The sequence below is a fragment of the Hemiscyllium ocellatum genome, chromosome 10 (genome assembly GCF_020745735.1).
Source record: "Hemiscyllium ocellatum isolate sHemOce1 chromosome 10, sHemOce1.pat.X.cur, whole genome shotgun sequence".
Lineage (NCBI taxonomy): Eukaryota > Metazoa > Chordata > Chondrichthyes > Orectolobiformes > Hemiscylliidae > Hemiscyllium > Hemiscyllium ocellatum.
Window position 1 is genome coordinate 88,625,999 of NC_083410.1, and position 19,680 is coordinate 88,645,678.

General features: G+C 41.9%; 1 protein-coding gene across 3 annotated transcripts in view; it reads right to left on the bottom strand.

Annotated features, from left to right (window-relative positions):
• Positions 1-8,539: 8,539 nt before the first annotated feature.
• The window catches only part of LOC132819499 (synapse differentiation-inducing gene protein 1-like), a 66,033-nt gene continuing 54,892 nt past the window's right edge, over positions 8,540-19,680 (bottom strand). For all 3 annotated transcript variants that reach the window (XM_060831046.1, XM_060831048.1, XM_060831047.1), the window contains exon 4: positions 8,540-11,106. In XM_060831046.1, coding sequence (XP_060687029.1) covers positions 10,948-11,106 — 159 coding nt within the window. In that variant the 3' untranslated portion in view covers positions 8,540-10,947. The remainder of the gene's footprint in view (positions 11,107-19,680) is intronic.

Here is a 19,680-nt window from a genome sequence, read left to right on the forward strand (position 1 = left end):
CAAGACAGTAGGCAGAGTGGTGTACAAATTACAGCGTAATAAAAGAATGATAATGAATAAAACATTGTTCTAGCAGCAATTCGAAGTCTTGCAAAGAATTTAAGATGGAATAGAGTCCGATCATACTGTGTTAAGGAGCCTGATGGCTCAGGGGACGAAATTGTTGCATAGTCTGGCCGTTAGAGACCAAATTCTCCAGTATCTGCTGCCAGATGGCAGGAGGGAAAAGACTTTGAGTGAGAGGTGTGTGGGTCTTCCGCAATACTCTTAGCCTTTCGGATGCAGCGACTGGTCTCAATGTCTGTAATGGAAGGAAGAGAGACTCTGGTGACTTGTTTATTAATTGAATAGAAATCTTTTCTGTGGATGAAATCAACTGCCTGATGATACAGTGCTCTCAATGTGATGTTTGGCATCCCGGCCCTGGGGGAGGGCAGCTTTGTTTGTAAAGTTAACTGCCCAGGCTGCAACTCTGACCGCGTCACAGGGAAACATGTGATCTGGCACAAATTCCATCTTCAATATCCTTGATCCATTTCTGGATTGAGGATTGTGAGACCCCTCACAGGTCCCCAGTGGAACTCCAGAAGCAGCCAGTTGTATAAAGTCTAGCACAGGTCTCACCTTGACCACTTGACTAACCACTCCATCAGGCCCCACTCCAGCAGTTCTGTGATGGTGCCCCGGAACATTCACAGCCTGTGATGGACTTGTCCCCTCGGGCACCTGGAGGAAATGACATCGAGGATGATAGACTCTGGGCCTCCTCTGCACCTGGAGGAGATCTTCAGCTGTGACTTCATCTTGCAACTGCTGCTGACTATGACTTGTTGAACTGTTGCCATCATGCTTAATATTTGCCCTGCTGCTAAGTTTTGAATCCTCCCCAAACTTTGAAATGATGTTCCAGGCCTAGGAAAACTATAGTGGCAATACTGACACCTGTGGAGCCCATTATGAGTTTCTGTCTACGCTGAAAAACATTTGTTCATCATTACCTTACAACTATGTGCACCGGTAATTACCGGTCTCTTTAATAACATGTTTTTCTATTTTTCCAATGAAACTTTGAAAGCCCATGTGTGTAACCTCTGTTGCCTACCTCCATGAACCATCTGTGTTACTTCATAAGAGAACTCAGTCAGGTTCATTGGACACAATGTTTCAGTTACAAATTCATCCTATCCCTTATTAATTTCTGTTTCTGCGAGAATTAATTTAGTCCTTGACCAACCGTGCCTGGTAGTTTTTCAGCATGAGTTAGATGGACTGGCCTGTCATTATCAGACTTAATTCTGACGTTTTTTTTCAACAAGAGTGTAATGTTTGTAATCTTCTGCTGTGACTCTGATTGGAAGGAGGACTGAAATACTGTGGCCAGAACGTCAGTGATCTCCATCTTACCTTCCCTCAGCAATCCCATCTGGACCAGGTGGCTTGGTAACTTTGGATGACGTCAAATTGTCAACCACTTGTCTATTCAATGTCACCAACCTGCTTCCTGTACTGTGATACTAATCTCCTCTTCTCTATTTTCTGAAAACAGTTCATCCAGTACTACAGTAATGTCCTTTGGCTCTACATGACTTTCTTGTCCTCTCTACCTATAAAACTAATTGTATTATTTATGACTTATTTATATCACAACGTTGCAGAACTGTTACAGTGCAGAAGGATACTGTTCAATTTCTTTTGATGGTCTTTACTTGAATGGATGTTAGTCACTAGTCTGAGAGGCACACTATGACCTTGTTTCCTTTAACACATGAAATAAGAAATTTCTTTAACTTCTAGATAATGGGAATTCATTCCTCTTCAATGATTAATGAGAAGAATCGTTGTCTGTGGGAATAAAACAGAATTGTGAAGACACCTCAGCATGAAATATAAATCATCATTATCTTGTCCTTGAAAGATAAGGTGCGTTTAAGCCCTGGCACATGAGATTGGTTGGCAATGTCAAATTGTTAATAACTGCGTTTATATATGATGACTGCGGCAGTGCTAAAGAAAGAATGATGTGGATCCTATTAAAAATAATCCAGTCAGAAGCCAAACTGTTGATGATAGAAAATGTTCTCTTATGACTAGAATGCCAATTCAGCAAGTAATCCATTTAAAAAGTAGGATTTTTTTAAAAATAGCAAAAATTGCAAGCAACCATGCTGCTGTACCAAATAAAGGGATAACTCTCACTTCACATCATGGTTCCAGGATAGAGTTAGTGAGATAACAATGTACAACATTAAAGACAACAACTAACATTTATATAGCAGACTTCCTGGCCTCAGACATCCAACCTTCTATGGCCAATTAAACACTTTTGGTGATGTGGAGGAAGCAACTGAGTTAATTTGTACAAGCTCCCACAAGTCCTGATGTGACATATAACTGGATGTTCTGGTTTTCAGAGTGGTGGTTAAGTTGTTGAAGGTGATTCTAAGAGAGGAATTACATGCATTTGGAAAGGCAAGGACTGATTAGGGATAGTCAGCATGGCTTTGTGCTTGGGAAAACATGTGTCACAAATTTGATTTAGGTTTTTGAAGAAGTAACCAAGAAATAGAGATGAAGGCAAAACCTACATGTTGTTTTCAGGGACTTATGCAAGTCCTTCAACAAGGTCCTGCATGACAGATTGGTTGATAAGGTTAGATCACATGCAATCCAGGGAGAAATAGCCAAAATGGATATAACATTGGTTTGATGGTAGAAGACAGAGGATGGTGGTACAGGATTGTTATTCAGACTGCAGTCCTGTGACCAGCGGTGTGCCATAAAGATTGATTCTGGAACCACTGTTGCTTATCATTTGCATCAAAAATTTGGATGAGAATATTGAAAGTGTGGTTAGTAAGTTTGCGAATGATACCAAAATTGGTGGCATAGTGGACTGTGAAGAAGGTTATCTTAGAGTACAAGATCTTGAACAAATGGCCAATGGGCTGAGAAGTGGCAGATAGAGTCTAATTTAGATAAATGCAAGGTGTTGTAATTTAGTAAGGCAAAACAGGGCTGGATTTACACAGTTAATGGTAGGATCCTGGGGAGCATTGTTCAACAGTGGGACATAGGTGTGTAGGTTCATGGTTCTTCGAAGGTGGAGTTGCAGGTAGACAAGATGGTGAAGAAGGCATTTGGCATGCTTGCCTTCATTGATCAGAGCATTGAATATTGGAGTTAGGATGCCATGTTGCGGCTGTACAAGACATAGGTAAAGGCCACTTGTGGAGACTTCTGTACAATTCTAGTCACCCTGCTATAGAAAGGATGTTGTTAACCCAGAAAGGGTGCAGAAGAACTTTACATGGATGTTGCCAGGACTGGACAGTTGGACTTGTAAGGAGAGGCTGGATAGGCTGAGACTTCTCTTCCTGGAGCGTAGAAAGCTGAGGGGCAACTTGACGGGTTTATAAAATCATGAGAATGATGACTAGGGTGAATAGCCAAAGTCTTGCCCCCAAGTGTAGGGGAGTCCAATACGATTGGGCCTATGTTTAAGAGGGGAAAGATTTAAAAGGGGCCTGAGGGTGGTGCGGGTATGAAACGGGGTGCCAGTGGAAGTGGTGGAGGCCTGTACAATTACAGCATTTAAAAGCATTTGAGCAGGTACATGGTTAGGGAAGATTGAAAGGAATTTGGGCCAAATGCAGACAAATGGGACAACTTCACTTTGGGAAACCTGATCAGCATGGACAAGTTGTGTTGAAGGGTCTGTTTTAGTGCTGTATGACTCTAAGACTGTCCTAAATGTCAGCCGCAGCAGTGCACTTCAAGATAACACCCTGGAATCTTTCCCTTTTTCTTCCAGAAGCTGATGGAGCCTCATTTTAAAACTCCTCTGAAAATGGCCACTGTGGCACCGGGAGGGTCAGCTGGATCCTAGGCTCACAGTTCTGTTGCGGGACATTGGCCAGGCTCTGAGAATGGGCTGAATCAACATGGAAACACAGTGTACTTTTGAGGTGGTGGGCGGTGAGACAACTTTCTCAGGAGGGAGGAAGGTAAAAAAAAAAATCCTTGCAAGGAGTTAAATCGGGGGCGGAATGGGTAAGAACTATTGAGGAAAAGGGTCCAATGGAACTATGGGTATTCTGAAGATGGTCACTCAGCTGAAATGTTTAATAGAATTTCTCTGTGGCCTCTCTTGTGGTGTATTTGGAAGAGAGAAGAGTATTTAATTCGTTGAGATGGTGGCACATCTTCTCATCTGCATCAGGTAAGGGGCCTGTGCTTGGACTTCCTGACCCTCTGCCAATCAAAGGCTTTAAGTGGATAGTCAATGATAACATTAGGACCTCCTCCCATCAGTGCTGCCACTATGTGGTATGAGTGAAAGAGAAATCTATGTGGCCTGTGTGACAACCTTCCCCCCCACCCCCACAGACACACATTCTTCTCTCTGTGATAGCCCCTTCCCTGTATCCCTCTTTCCCTCTATGATTCATCTATGAACTGGGTTGATCTTTAGCTGGGTGGATTTGACTTGAATTCCAGACAAAGAGATGATTTTGGTGGATGGAGATGCAAAATGAAGAATAGACAATATCCCTGCATATTTTGCGTTATTCTCTGATGTGTGAAAATAAATTGCTTAAGCCACCTGGCAGATGGCCAACAGTGAAATCTCAAATAAATGCATAAATATTTGCAGGTCATCATTATCAATGATGATTGTTAGTTCAGAGCGTATTGATGAAGACCTATCTAATCCTTGCTTCTAAGTCCACATGGAAAAGCACAGATAACGATTTATGATCAGAAGGTTCTGAGACACTGGTTTCCCTGATAGAGCTCCTCCAAAGATGGCCACACATTTTTTTCATCTTCCAAGCTGCCAAAACATTTTTTATTTCACAGTGTCATTTTATTTGACATTAAGTTCCATAAATCTACAATCCAAACCAATGCTTGATAAACAGTATTGGCCCTTTGGAAAAGGTGCATCCTTAAGTGAGAAATGACACAAACAAGTGGAAGGATGTGAGTCAAAAGGTGAGGAAAGATCTGTTACATTCTGCTATTGGTTAAACATCTCTTCTGTAATGATTGCATCTTAAATTGAGCTCATGGAAGCAAGTCATAATTAAGAGGGTTTCAGTAATTGGAGGGGTACAAAAAGTATTTACCTGTGAGATAGTCTGCTGTTAGCTTTGCTGTAAAATCTGTGGGAAAACTGCTACCTCTGAAACAGTGAAGTACACAGAGGGTGTTATTTTCGGTAGTCACTCATTGCCCACAATGGGAAGAGGCTTTGAAAGTGACATTTATGCATTTTCCAGATTGTATTATGGACATAATTAGTTACATTGGAAGGTAACAATTCAATTATTAATTTTTGTCTTCCGGACGTCTGTTGATCCCAAAGGAAGAATTGTGTGCCAGTTACTCTTTGTGGTGCGATCATAAATTTATTTGCCAAACTCTCTATTGGTCAGCGCTTTTACTACAATCACAGTCCCCACTCTAGCATCCTACAAATAGGACAGAGCAACATTCGTCTAAACCACAACTTCTATCTCTGCGCAGAGCTGGCTGGACAGGGAAGGTGATTATTACTCTTGTCCTGCCTCTTGTGTCCCTAAGTGTATAGTGAGAAATTTAATCAGCAAATTTGGTGTTCATCAAAATCATCTCTGTTGCGTAGGTTTGGGGGGGGTGGAAACAGTGAAGATTTTGCTTAAAATATTAGGGCAAGTGCAGTGGCTCAGTGGCTAGCACTACTCCCTCACAACGTCAGGACCCAGGTTCGATTCAACCCACAGGTGACTGTAGAGTTCCCAGGATTACCTATGGGAAATGCAGGGCTACGGAGATAGGGTAAAGGGGTGGGTCTGGGTGGAGTGTCATTGTGGACTTAATGGGCTGAATGGCTTGCTTCCACACTGTAGGGATTCTGCTTTAGTTTGAAATTTGTCTTGGGTAATAGCAAATGGGCTGCCCATTGATTTCATTTCAGAAGGAAATGATGAAGTGTTGAAATAGGCTGCCAATTCATTATTACCTGTTTTATGCTGTCACTGTAAACCTGTTTCAGCAGTTGCAACATTATGCTCCACAGATACCATAAAAACAACTGTGTTTTCTGGGACAATAAGGAGGTCTCTCAAGATCTGAATGTGAGTCAAATCTGACTTGAAATGTTAACTCTGTTTTTTTCTCCACACTTGCTGCCAGATCTGCTGAGTTTCTCCAGCATTCTCTGACTTTTGTTGTTTCTTTAGGGTGGAGCAAGAAGACAGGAGGTTTTATTTTTTTCAATGCATCACAAGAAATGCAGGAACACAGTTGGTTTATTACAAATCAGGAAGGGACCCATCAGCTCCTTGAGCCTGTTCCAACAATCCATTAGATCATGGCTAGTCTGTACCTTAACCTCACTTTGCTGGGATTTTCTTTTCTATGTCCCTTACCTATTAGAAGATCTGTTAGTCTTGGACTTAGTAGCTCCAATAGATTCTCAGGATCCACCCATATTTTGGGGAGTGGGTGTCAGGTTTTCAGTAGCCATTCTGCAAAGTTCTTCAATACAATCCTAATGTTAGAACTCAAATTTTAAGATTGTATGCCTTATCTGGATTTACTGGTCTGAGGAAATTGTAATCTACTTTATTAAATCACTTGATCCATTTTGAACGGCCTCCACTTGGTGATCATACTATCCTTTTAACTCAAGGCAACTCACATGACCTGTCCTTAGAATTTTGCTTTTAAGCACTGGAATCATTTTGATAAATATGTGCTGCCTTCCTTCCATGGCCAATTTGTCCCTCTTGAGGTACAATGCCAATGAACTGAATGCAAAACTCTTAAAATTAGTCTGACCCATATGAAGTGGGGGTAATTTTGTCTTAGCTCATAGTGTAGAATGGGCGACAGTGAATTGGCAGTCTGTTTTATACTCTTCCCTTGACTTCAGTTTATAGCATGTATACATACAAGTTGTAGGTGCTTATGAAAAACCAAATCATTAGAGACACGGCCAACATAACTTTGTAAAATGTCAGGATCAGAACAACTTTAGAATTGCAATTCACAATTAGCAAGAGTGATGAAATATAGCAATTACGTTTATGGAAATGTATTTAATTTTCAAAAGTGACACCCTTTCATAATCTGTAAATTAAAGTGCCTGACTGTCAGTCCTTATGAACAACACTGGGCATTAGTCCCAATGGTACTCAGTTTGTTTTCATCAACCTTAGTCAAAAATTCTTCACTCAATCCAACTGTAGATGGACACACCCACAGTTTCCCAGATGCCATATTTTGTGGACGTTAATCACAATTTTCCAGGATCTATCCAGTCCGACATGTTTTGATAGACATTGGCCACCATTTCTCAGGAACTACATGTTTCAATGTGCATTATGCAGGGTCATCGCCGGAATCATTTTAATCAATGGTTTTGATGATCATTGGTCATAATCTCTCACAGGCTAATAGGTGGACATTAGCTGCAGTCTCTCTCACTGTTGAGATTTCATTCCAATGCAAACAAAGTATATAAGAAGTTTTACTTTGAGCACTGAAGCTAAAGCTCATCCAAAAGTCTCAGAAAAATATATACATGTGCCAATTGTTCTGTTTTATATACACACACACATATATATCCATAAATGGGCAATGTATAAGGACTCCTGTGATCTCCTGCATGTATTCTGATTAATACACATCCAATTTTACATGCAAGTAGCTCTTAAACATTGTCTTAACAATAGGGCATTCGTGATTTATAGAATTTGAAATAACATACAATTACCTTTATTTAATCTTCTGCATGCTTGACTTTCATGAATGTATTCAGTGACTAAATCAATTTCTTTTTAAGCTTTGCTTTAGCGGACAGTTCTACATGCTCCAGTTAAATTGTTCATCTCCTGGTTTAAGCAGGTTTCACATTATCTGATTGGCCAAATGAGTATCCAGCAAAGGAAAACGTTTCAATCTCTAGAGGCCGCAGTTAGCATTGGGAAAGGATTTGTTACTGACTCTCCTTGGTGGAATATGGTCATATGTGTTATTGGCACTTTCAGGAACTCTAGTAATAGCCAACAGGACTTTGTTGTATATCAGTTATTATTGATGTAGATCTGTTCAGCATGAAATGAAGACTGAGATTTTGCAATTCATAATTTTGCTTTTCCAACTTCAGCAATTTCTCTGGAAGATGTGATTGTTGGCAAGGTGTCATCACTGATTACATCGTTGCAGACAATTCTGATCAAAGGTCTTGGTACAGTAATATTATTTCCAAAGACGATGGGTTGTAGTCTCCCCTTTGTGAGTACCTTTACTGGATAGCAGACACAAGGAGAAAACAGGGCGACATCAGCTAATAGCCACTTTGAAACGAGAGAATCCTTTAAGTTCCCAATTCTGTTAACTCTTTAAATAGTTACATATCAGGGATTAAGACACCCTGTCCAGTTTCAACTTCCAGAATGTTAGAATGTCTTATATAGCAGAATCTGATTTCACGATATCAGATTGTAATTGGCTTTGCTTTTGTAAAGAAATTGGAAGCCGTTTGATTTGGAAGATAATGTTTTTTACCCTGTGGAAAAGGTTACAATGTTGGGATGAAACGAACGTTGCCCCATACTAAAACAGAAATTGCTGCAGAAACTCTGTGGGTCTGGCAGTATCTGTGGAGAGAAAGTAGAGTTCTGAAATTCTGAAGGAGAGTCACCAGACTCAAAATGGTAACTTTGTTTTCCCTGCACAGATAGTGCCAGACCTGCCAAGTTTCTCTGGCAATTTCTGTTTTTGATTCAGATTTCCAGCATCTGCAGTTCTTTGTTTTATTGAAGGTTATCTCATTTCTGTTTCAATTATGTTTTTGGATCAATACAAACAAGGATTGTGTTGGAACAGGAAGAGGTCATTCAGTTCCTTAAACCTGCTCCACCATTTGTGACTAATCTGTATCTCAACTCTGTTCACACAACTAAATGTCTGCAACTCTCAAAACACTTATACTACAAAAATATACCAATCTTGGTTATGAAAGCTCAAATCGAACCATCAAGAGGTTTTCTGGGAGTTTTCTTAACATTGTGGGTGGCATGGTGGCTCATAGTGTCAAGGACCTGGGTTCAATTCTGGCCTTGGATAACTGTCTGTGTGGAGTTTGCATGTTCTCCCTCTGTCTGTCTTTGTTTCCACTGGATGTTCCAGTTTCCTCCCACGGTCCAAAGATATGCAGGTTAGGTGGCTTAGCCATTTCCCATAATGTCCAAGGGTGTGAAAGCTTGGTGCATTAGCCTTGGGAAATGTGGGAGTTTGGGAATAGGGTGGTGGGTCTGGTTGGGATGCTGTTTGGAGGTCAATGTAGACTTGATGGATTGCATGATCTCTTTCTGCACTGTAAGGACTCAATGAAATTTACTGCATATTATGTGAAAGACTCTTCCAATGGCTTTGTTCTTAGATTTTACCAATGTTCTCCTTTTTGCTCTGCAGCAAAATTGATTCATACTGTAATAGTTAGCTTCAAACAATTATTCCTTTTTACTAAGGAGATGATAAAATGACAGATTATTAATCCCCAGGATGTGGAAAGTGGAGATTCAGTGGTGGCAATAATGATGAATGTTAAGGGAAGATGGACACATTCTGTCTTGTGCAAATGCTCAGTGTCTTACACTTTTCTTCAACAAATATCACTTGCAAATGACCAGCCCCAATAATTCAGGTCTTGCTACTTGCAGGCGTGAACTACCTTATCATCTGGGGAGTGGTGAATGGGAATGAATGATGTGCATTCATTAGCAACTATCCCATCTCTGAGCTGGTGATAAATAGAAGATTATAGATGAAAGAGGTAAGGATGGTTAGTTCAAGGACACCACCCTGAGCAACTCCTGCTATGGGGACCTGGTGCTGAGATCATTAACTCTATGGTCCTTTGAGATAGGCATGATGATAACCAGTGGAGAGCTTTTCCCTGATCCCCACAGTAATTTTGCTGGGGCTTCCTGATGCCATACTCAAGCATTACCTCAAGATCAAGGGCAGTAACCTTCACTGCACCTCTGTAAATCAGCTTTTCGCCGATGTCTGGAGCAAGATTATAATGAAGTCTGGTGCCATTATGCACGATGGTGCATCGACCTGGATTGTTGGCAAGTTATTCCACCATGAAAGGCATTAAAAGTCTCATCACAGACCTGCACTGCATTCTTTCTCTGGGCTGGAGTGTGCACATTATATCACAAACTAGATCCATCTTTGGCACTACCAACAACTGACGACATAGTCCCTATATATCCAGCTGATTGGCAGCAGGACTGAGATGCCTCCCTTGGTGGATTTTGTAGACTCCTTCCCAGTGACATCAGGCTCAGGGCAGACCAGGGAGGGGCATGCTTTGGTTTAAATGGTGTCCATCATGGATGCCCCGTGGCAAGTTCTCCTGGGAAGGCAGATTCTTGTCAAAGATTCATTGGGCAGTACAGTCACACCCTGGCTGGTCTGATGGTCAATTGGAGAGTGCCATTAACCAGAGGAACACGCTATTTACCTTTGAGGAGATCAACAGAAGCTGACAAGAGAGAATGAAATTGATACCTATTGCAGAGCCTCGTCTTCACAAAATGTTTATAAGGTTACCATAAGCCTTGCTTTCTGGACAGTCTGAATATTACTGACACTGCTCTGAAAGGCTCCCTTGTATGTGGGACAAAGCTTCCCCTCTCTTGAGTTGATTAAATTACCAGTTTGGATAAAGACCATTTTAATGAATTTGATTGTCTGTCCTCCCTATTACTGAACACTGATGCAATTGATCGGCACAATGAACACTGATGAGTTTTGTTGTTTGAATCAAATGCTCCATCGGCCATGTTGGAGTTGATCAGTTCGACTTCTGATTTTGAGGCTGCTCTTCCACGGTTCAATAGGTCATAGGTCTGAGGGTTGTATGTGTCCACATTGGGCAGAGTCCTACAAATGGTTGTTCTTGGACAGGTAGGCTATCAGTGCCACGGCAACACCCACGTAAATGCCAGTTCCGATGGTGATTGAGAGCACAGCCAAGAACAGCGCACGTCTGGAACTTGAGCTGGCATGGTGGTAGTCTCCCTTTGCCACACCCTTGTTGGTCTAAGGAGGAGTGAATAGAAATAAATGGTTTTAGTCAGTGAGGAATGCACATTTTTCATAAGTTATTCACTGATCAAACACATCTTTAACCAAAGAGATTTTTATCATTTTCAATCAAAATGGTATTGTATCATAACACCTTTAGATATGCTGCTGTTTACAAAGTATTTATATCAAGGAAATCAAACCCTTCACAATGCAATGTACTAACAGTCAGGAATAGAAGATTTCAGTACCTAGTGTTAGCATAATCTCTGACAGCAGGTTCAAATAAAACAATCACATTACTCAGTGTTAATTTTTCAATAAGATAGCTGTAGGTTCAACTCCCACTTGAGAGATGCCGGCACAGTACTGAGGGAGTGCTAGGCAGAAGTGGGTACTTCAGATGCTGGGGACTACAGTCAAGATTAGTGTGGTGCTGGAAAAGCGCAGCAGGTCAGGCAGCATCCGAGGAGCAGGAAAATCGACGTTTTGGGCATAAGCCCTTAATCAGGAATGAGGGTGTGCGGCTTTGTTGAGAGGCGCTTGTATAAAACAGTGAACCAAGATCCTCTCAGACGGACTTAAAAAAATCCCCAGGACACTATTTTGAACGAAGCTGTGAGGAAGCTTGAGGATTTTCAACCTTGGAATACAATTTCTGAGATTTAGTTGCACAGAGGGATTTAAGATTGCAAATTGTGTGGAAAGGGTGAATTTGAATTAAGTCACAGTGTCAGTTTCAAAATGACATTAGAAATTATTTTATCATTTCCTAAGTAAAGAAGTGGAGGTGAAACCCCTTGAATCATTTAAAACAGTTGGACCATTCCAGATGGATGGCGTAAGATGGGCCAAATAACCTGTCCTCTTTGGGCTTATAATTATAGAACATAGAACGATACAGCGCAGTACAGGCCCTTCGGCCCTCGATGTTGCGCCGACCGAATCCTACCTAACCTATACTAGCCCAATAACTTCCAAATGCCTATCCAATGCCCGCTTAAATGACCATAAAGAAGGAGAGTTCACCACTGATACGGGCAGGGCATTCCATGAACTCACAACCCGCTGTGTGAAGAATCTACCCCTAACATCTGTCCTATACCTACCACCCCTTAATTTAAAGCTATGTCCCCTAGTAACACCTGACTCCATTAGCGGTAAAAGGTTCTTAGTATCTACCCTATCTAAACCCCTAATCATCTTATACACTTCTATCAGATCTCCCCTAAACCTTCTCTTCTCCAATGAGAACAGCCCCAAGTGCCTCAGCCTTTCCTCATAAGATTTTCCTACCATTCCAGGCAACATCCTGGTAAACCTCCTCTGCACTCGTTCTAAAGCTTCCACATCCTTCCTATAGTATGGCGACCAAAACTGCACACAATACTCCAGATGAGGCCGCACCAGAGTCTTATACAACTGCAACATGACCTCAGGACTCCGGAACTCAATTCCTCTGCCAATAAAGCCCAGTACACCATATGCCTTCCTCACAGCACTATTTACCTGGGTGGCAACTTTCAGAGATCTGTGTACATGGACACCAAGATCCCTCTGCTCATCCACACTACCAAGTAGCCTACCATTAGCCCAGTAATCCATCATCTTGTTATTCCTACCAAAGTGAACGACTTCGCACTTAGCTACATTGAATTCCATTTGCCACATTTCCGCCCAGCTCTGCAACTTATCTATATCCCGCTGTAACCTACCACTTCCTTCCTCACTATCCACAACTCCACCGACTTTTGTGTCATCCGCAAACTTGCTTACCCAGCTTTCAAGTCCTTCCTCTAGATCATTTATAAAGATAACAAAAAGCAATGGTCCCAAAACAGATCCTTGTGGTACACCGTTAGTAACTGCGCTCCAAGATGAACATAATCCATCAACTACTACCCTCTGTCTCCTTCCAGCCAGCCAATTCCTAATCCAAACCTCTAATGTATCCTCAATGCCATACCTCCGAAGTTTTAGCATTAGCCTACCATGGGGAACCTTATCGAACGCCTTACTAAAATCCATATACACAACATCTACTGCTTTACCCTCATCCACTTCCTTGGTCACCTTCTCAAAGAACTCAATAAGGTTTGTGAGGCACGACCTGCCCTTCACAAAACCATGCTGGCTATCCCTGATCACATTATTCCTACCCAGATGTTCATAAATCTTATCCCTTACCATTCTCTCTAAGACTTTGCCCACCACTGAAGTCAGACTCACTGGCCTATAATTGTTGGAGTTCAGAAGAATAAGAGATCTTCTAGCAACATGTAAGATTCTGAGAGGGCTTTGGTGATGCGATGTTAGTGTCATGGGTCAGGAGGTCAGAGTTCAAGACCCACTTGATTCCAATTTGTGTACGAACAAATTGACTAAAATAACTCTAAGGTACTGAGATTGTTTGAAAATCTAGAGATTGAAAAAATTGTTCTCTCTTATGAGGGAATCTAGAATGTTCTCTCTTATGAGGGAATCTAGAACGAGGGGAACAGCTTAAAGATAATGGCTCTTCCATTTAAGATGCAAATAAGGTGCAATTTCTTCCATTAGAAGGTGATTGGTCTTTGGAATTCATTCACACACATAAGCATTTCACATATTTAGATATTGAATAGATCCTTGAATATATGAAAGTGAGGCTTGTAATGGAATACAGGGCTTACAATCATGTTTCATTCGTGATGTGCAAGCATTGGTTGATTGTCCGTGACAGATTCAGATGTGCGACAATCTGGAGATACACTGATCAGTAAAGAGGCTAAAATTTAACTTTGTTTCGCAATTTTTTTCCACCTTGAAAAGAAATTCCTGCCATCCAGGGAACAAAACTAACAGTCAATATCTGTAGGACTCCACAGCAAAGAAAGCAGCCATTGGGCCCCACAGATCTATACAGGTATTGTTCCATCCTAGCATCTTCAGTGCATAATATTAATAGCCTCTATCCCATTCCCCCTCATGTGGATATCTAGATGCCCCCCCAAGCAATCCATGTAGCAGCAAGCTTCACATTTACACTGCTCCCCAGGGTGAAAGTCTTTCTTCTGAAATCCTTATGAGGTATGGTAGTTTGTCTGCTATATATACTTCATCTTTGGTGCACAAAGATGGGGTTCTTTGAAAGAATGTAGAGGCTACTTGAAAAGATTAACCAGAGTTTTCAGGAAGGTTGGGAAGGTAAGACAACAATTCTTGAAAACAATTCAGCCCTCTCAACTTCACAAATCTCTGGATGGATCTCAAAGAGCCAAGAGAAAACAAAATTGCTGCATTCAACCTTCCTTCTCTTTACATGATTCGAGCAAAAGTACAGTGTAAACAGCATCAGTCTCCTCCTGTGTGATTTACGTGTTGGACCGTATGGGTGCATTGCTGTCTCGGTTGTGAGTTAGGACGTTGTTACTTCCGCTGAGGGCATGCTGCACTTCCAGCTTTCCATTGAGAGGCTTCACCAAAGTCTATCCTCCTGGGTGTTTGCACAAAGATATTTTGTGGTATCTGCCCAAGAACAGGGGTGGGACTTCTTCAGGGCCCAGATTGCTATTTGCCCTTGAACTCAGCACTGAAATAACTCAATAGAGGCCAGTATCCTGTCACCAAGTCACCCCTTCATTATACATGGAGAGTCCTTGACACTGATCTAGCTCCCTCAGAGCCAGCTCTCAGAGTGAACAGAACCTCTGACACTCACATTGATATCTACCTGCAAGGATTAACAGGCCCAATTAGGGGACTCATGTTCTAAGAAGTCCACCTGGTTGACTTCATTACAATCACCACCAGAACAAATGTGGCTGTTACTGTATTGCTGTATTTGGGATCTTGCTGTGTACACATTCCTCCAATTAGAAACACTGCGTGCACTTCAAAAGCACTTAATTGGCTGTGAACTGAGATGTATCAAAGTTGTGAAAGGCGCTCTCTTGCTGGAGCCCCTCTCGCTTTATTTTTCACCGGGTAAAATTCTGGAGCGACAGATTTTAATTATTCATGTGCACACTCTGCAGCTGCCTTGGATGTAAATAAGTCATATTTACGGCATAAAGAGCATTACAGAAATAGCTGCACAGCAGCAACGTGAAGCTGCAGTGTTTGACCCTTTCCTGGCTGGATGCCATTCCACGTTTTCAGTCTACCTGCTGCCTATCACACTTGGGAGAAAGGGAAAGTCACTGCGCAGACCCACAAGAAAATGCCTGGAAAAAGGAAGGGGGAATCGAAGCTATGTTACAAAGCTGGGTTGAATCACTTTTGCTCTTGACCCTTCTAGAATGATATTTTAAAATTAGGATTTCATTGGAAGTGGTTGCTGAGGAAACCAGTGAGGCCTCTGCGGACTAATTCAGAGGATGGACTTGCTACAGGGACTGGGCCCTGCATTTCTGTGCATGAGAGATCCAAGGCTGCTTTGAGGTGCCTGAAAAATAGCCTAATATTTCCCAAGAATCCCTGGAGCACAGCTAATTGAACCCTGAAATCAGGTAGCATTGGGTCTGTTTTATACCTCTTCAAAGGGCACAATGATGCCTGATTTTTATCTGAACAATTCTATAGTAAAGCACCATAAATAAAAAGCAGAGCAGTGCTACAGCAGGGAATAGATAGATAAAATATACACACAAAATGATGCATAACACACACCAAGTTTTTTTGTGTTAAATAAAATCACTACAGCATTTTTTACGAGACAGTGGAATAACCCACTCCATCATCACTTATACAACAGGCCACTGCACCAGCTGCTTTATTTAATTGACAGGAGGTCATTGCATATTTTAGAAATATTTCACACGCAGTTGTTTGTGGGGGGAGGGGGGGCACACAAATAGCTGAAGAAGATTGAACTCAAGCAGCGACTCAGCATAATCCAAGGTTGGTGAGATAGTGTGAAGGGCTCGTTCTTTTATTGCCTCACATTTATCTCTGTCAGTGTGTTCAATTCACTTCCTGCTCCTGTTGGCCAGAATCAAAACTTTAATCATCATTGTTTCCTTTGCAGGCAAAAAGCCAGTTTGTGTTCACACAGTCAGCTAAGCCTTGCCATGTTTTGGCGAAGTGTCAAAGGTGTTGGATTCCACGGAGGGTTTTTCTCCCTGCCATCCAGAGAGATTATTGGTCATAATACCCCAAACTTGTCTCACTAATTCTCTACAAACCAGCACCTCCCCATCCCGCCTCCATGGCGATGTTCTCAATGATATTCTGCCACTCATCTTGCCCAGAAGAACTAACTGCTAACATCCTTGGCACCCACGCCATCTTTATCCACCTGGACAAGCACTGGCATTCTATAGCTGTTTGGCAGTGGCATCAGTCTTGGACCTGGTAGAGAAGGGGGGAATCAGCTTCTCACTTTGTGGATGGGCACTGGCAGGTCCTTCTGCACAGGGTGGTGCTGAAGAGGGATGGTCCTCTTTACCCCAGGACCAGCAGTGTAGTTAGGACACCAGGTGATCTCAGCCGCTGCCCGACAGTGGCAAAAAAAGCTCAATGACCTTCTCCACTCTGCCAATGTACATGCCATCATATTCTCTCTGCTACCTCATCCTGTCTCTGTTACTGTTCCCATCTCCCATCAAGACTCATACTCTCCCTCTCCACTGGCACCCGCAACTCTATCTGACCTACTCCAACCCTGACACCATCAATGCTGCACACCCCTCTGTGCTGCCAACTCTCTCCCCTGGCACAACTCACCAACTTCCATTGGTCTGTATCAACACAAAACAGCTGTGCCCCTCCCACTCTATCTCACTCAGCTCTTCCCTTTCTGTCATTACAAGTGAAAGCAGACCACTATAGGGCAGAAAGGGCCAGGATTGGGGTAGGGGGTGGGCTGCCAGACTTTGAGTTCCTAGCACTTTACAACACAAGGATCCTGATCCTGACTGCCCTGAGTCAGTGAGTAAGTGACTGCGTCCAAGCCCAGGGGCCAGGATTGGAGGCTACCCTTGACTTACTGCATTGGGACCTCCTGCACAAGACAGTCTCCCTGAAGACGAACAACCATCACAAGCTCACTTGCTTTGTGTGTATGCCAAACAGCACAGCAAGACACAAGTGATGGGAGCCTAGTAGCTCTGGCTAAGTCAGCAAGTGCGGAAAAGCCTGTATTATTGCCTTGCTTTTTCTGGGATCTTGACATTTCTGGCACATTTCCTGCAGTCACTGCACTTTGGAATATTTCAATGTTTTGAAACATGAGTTCAGTAAAGGTGATAGCGTTACCTATTGATCTATGGCTGAGTGCATGTAGTGAGGCCATCTCTGGGTTCTTGGTAAAAACATAGTCCACAGTCAAGTCACTGAATAGGAACAGGCTTCATGAAGTGCAAGTATATAGTAAAGCAAGTAAGTATAGTCTCCATGGTCCCAGATTTTGAAAGGCTTTTAATTACTAGTCTTAGAAAATTCTTAACTTACAAAGACATCCAAAGGGATTTTATGAACATTTTAAAGGAGAGAACAGGTCCCCTTAAAGACCAACAAGGCTATCTAATGTGTGAAACAGCAGGAGATGAGTGAGATACAAAATGAGCATTTTGCATCAGTATTTATTGTGGAGAAGAATATTAAATCTAGAAATCTCGGGGAAATAAATAGTGATAGCTTGAAAACTGTCCTTATTGCAGAAGATGAGACATCTTAAATGCATAAAGGTAAATAAATCCCTGGGACCTGATTGGGTTTATCCCAGAACTTTGTGAGAATCTAGGGGAATGATTGCTGAGCCCATTGCTGAGATATTTTTATCCATAGCCACAAGTGAGGAGCCTGAAGACTGGAGACTGACAGCACAACATTAGTCAATCAAGAAAGGTGGTGAGGAAAAGTCAGGGAACTATAGACTAGTGAACCTGACAGCAATTGTTGGAAGAGGGTGGGATTCTGAAGGACAGGATTTACATGTATTTGGAAAGACAAGGACTGATCAGGGAGAGTCAACATAGCTTTGTGCATAAGAAATTGTGTCTCACTAACTTGATTGAATTTTTTTGAAGAATTGACCAAGAAGATTGATGAAGACAGAGTCGTATATGTTGTCTATATGGACTTCAGCAAGGTGTTTGACAAGGTTCCACATGATAGATTGGTTAGCAAGGTTATATCAAATGGAATCCAGAGGGAACTAGACAATTGGATACAAAATTGGCTTGAAGGTAGGAGACAGAGGGCAGTGGTGGATTCTTTTTTGGACTGGAGGCCTCTGATCAGTGATGTGCCACAAGGATCGGTACTGGATCCACTGCTATTCATCATTTATTTAAATGATTTGGATATAAATGTAGGCAATGAAGTGAGGAAGTTTGCAGATGACACCAAAGTTGGTGGTGTAGTGGACTGTGAAAAAGGTTATCTTAGATTCCAAAGGGTGGAGGAGAGGCAAATGAAATTTCATTTAGACAATTGCAAGGTGTTGCATTTGGATAAGGCAAATCAAGTGCAGGATATAGACAGTTAATGGTGTGGCCCTGGGAGTGTTGCCAAACAAAGGGACCTTGGAGTACAGGTGCATAGCTCCTTGAAAGTGGAGTGGCAGGTAGAGAGGTTGGTGAAGGTGGTGTTTGGCAAGCTTGCCTTTATTGGTCAGTGCATTGAGTATTTGGAATAGTGCCTTCCGTTCTCCTCTCCCTGCTGTAGGAAAGATGTAGGTAAACTTGAAAGGATTCAGAAAAGAAATTACAAGGATATTGCCTGGGTTAGAGGGTTTGAGCTAGAAGGAGAGGTTGGATAGGCTGGGGCTTTTCTCGCTGGAGCATCGGAGGCTGAGGGGTGACCTTACAGAGATTTATAAAATCATGAAGGGCATGGATAAGGTGAATAGTGAAGGTGTTTTTTTTCCCCAAGTGGATGAGTCCATAACTAGAGGGCATGGATTTAAGGTGAGAGGGAAAAGATTGAAAAGGGACCTTTGGGGCAATGTTTTCACTCAGAAGGTGGTGCGTGTATGGAACAAGCTGCCAGAGGTAGTGGTGGAGGCTGGTACAATTATAATATTTAAAAGGCATCTGGTTGGTTATATGAATAGGATGGGTTTAGAGGGATATGAGCCAAATGCTAGCAAGTGGGACTAGATTTATTTGGGATATCTGGTCGGCATGAATGAGTTGGATGGAAGGGTCTGTTGCTGTGCTGTATAACTTTACGACTCTGACTGTATAAATGAGAAGAATTTGACTCATGATTTATTCTTGTAATATCCCTGACTACATGCAAGTTATTAATATCTGATGGAGGTCTAGTGCTCAATTCTACAATTTTTCAACAAATGGCCATGAAATTGTTCAGTGTATTACTGATGGTACATTAAAACATGAGGGGTTTCTTAGCAACCAAGTAGGTTTCTAAGCAACAGTCATGTAAAACAATTGAACAGATAATGAAGAAGTACATATTGAAACATTTGTGAGCTTTTCTCAAGACATTCAATTGGTTTTCCCAATGGGAAACTGAGAACGACCTTATATTAATTTATTGAACATTTTCAAATTTGGATCAAATTCAATTTCTTGCAGTCAGTGAGATAAATGGGGCTGTGTGTTTATCCTGTGAATGCTTAATGTCTCCATATCAAGTGGT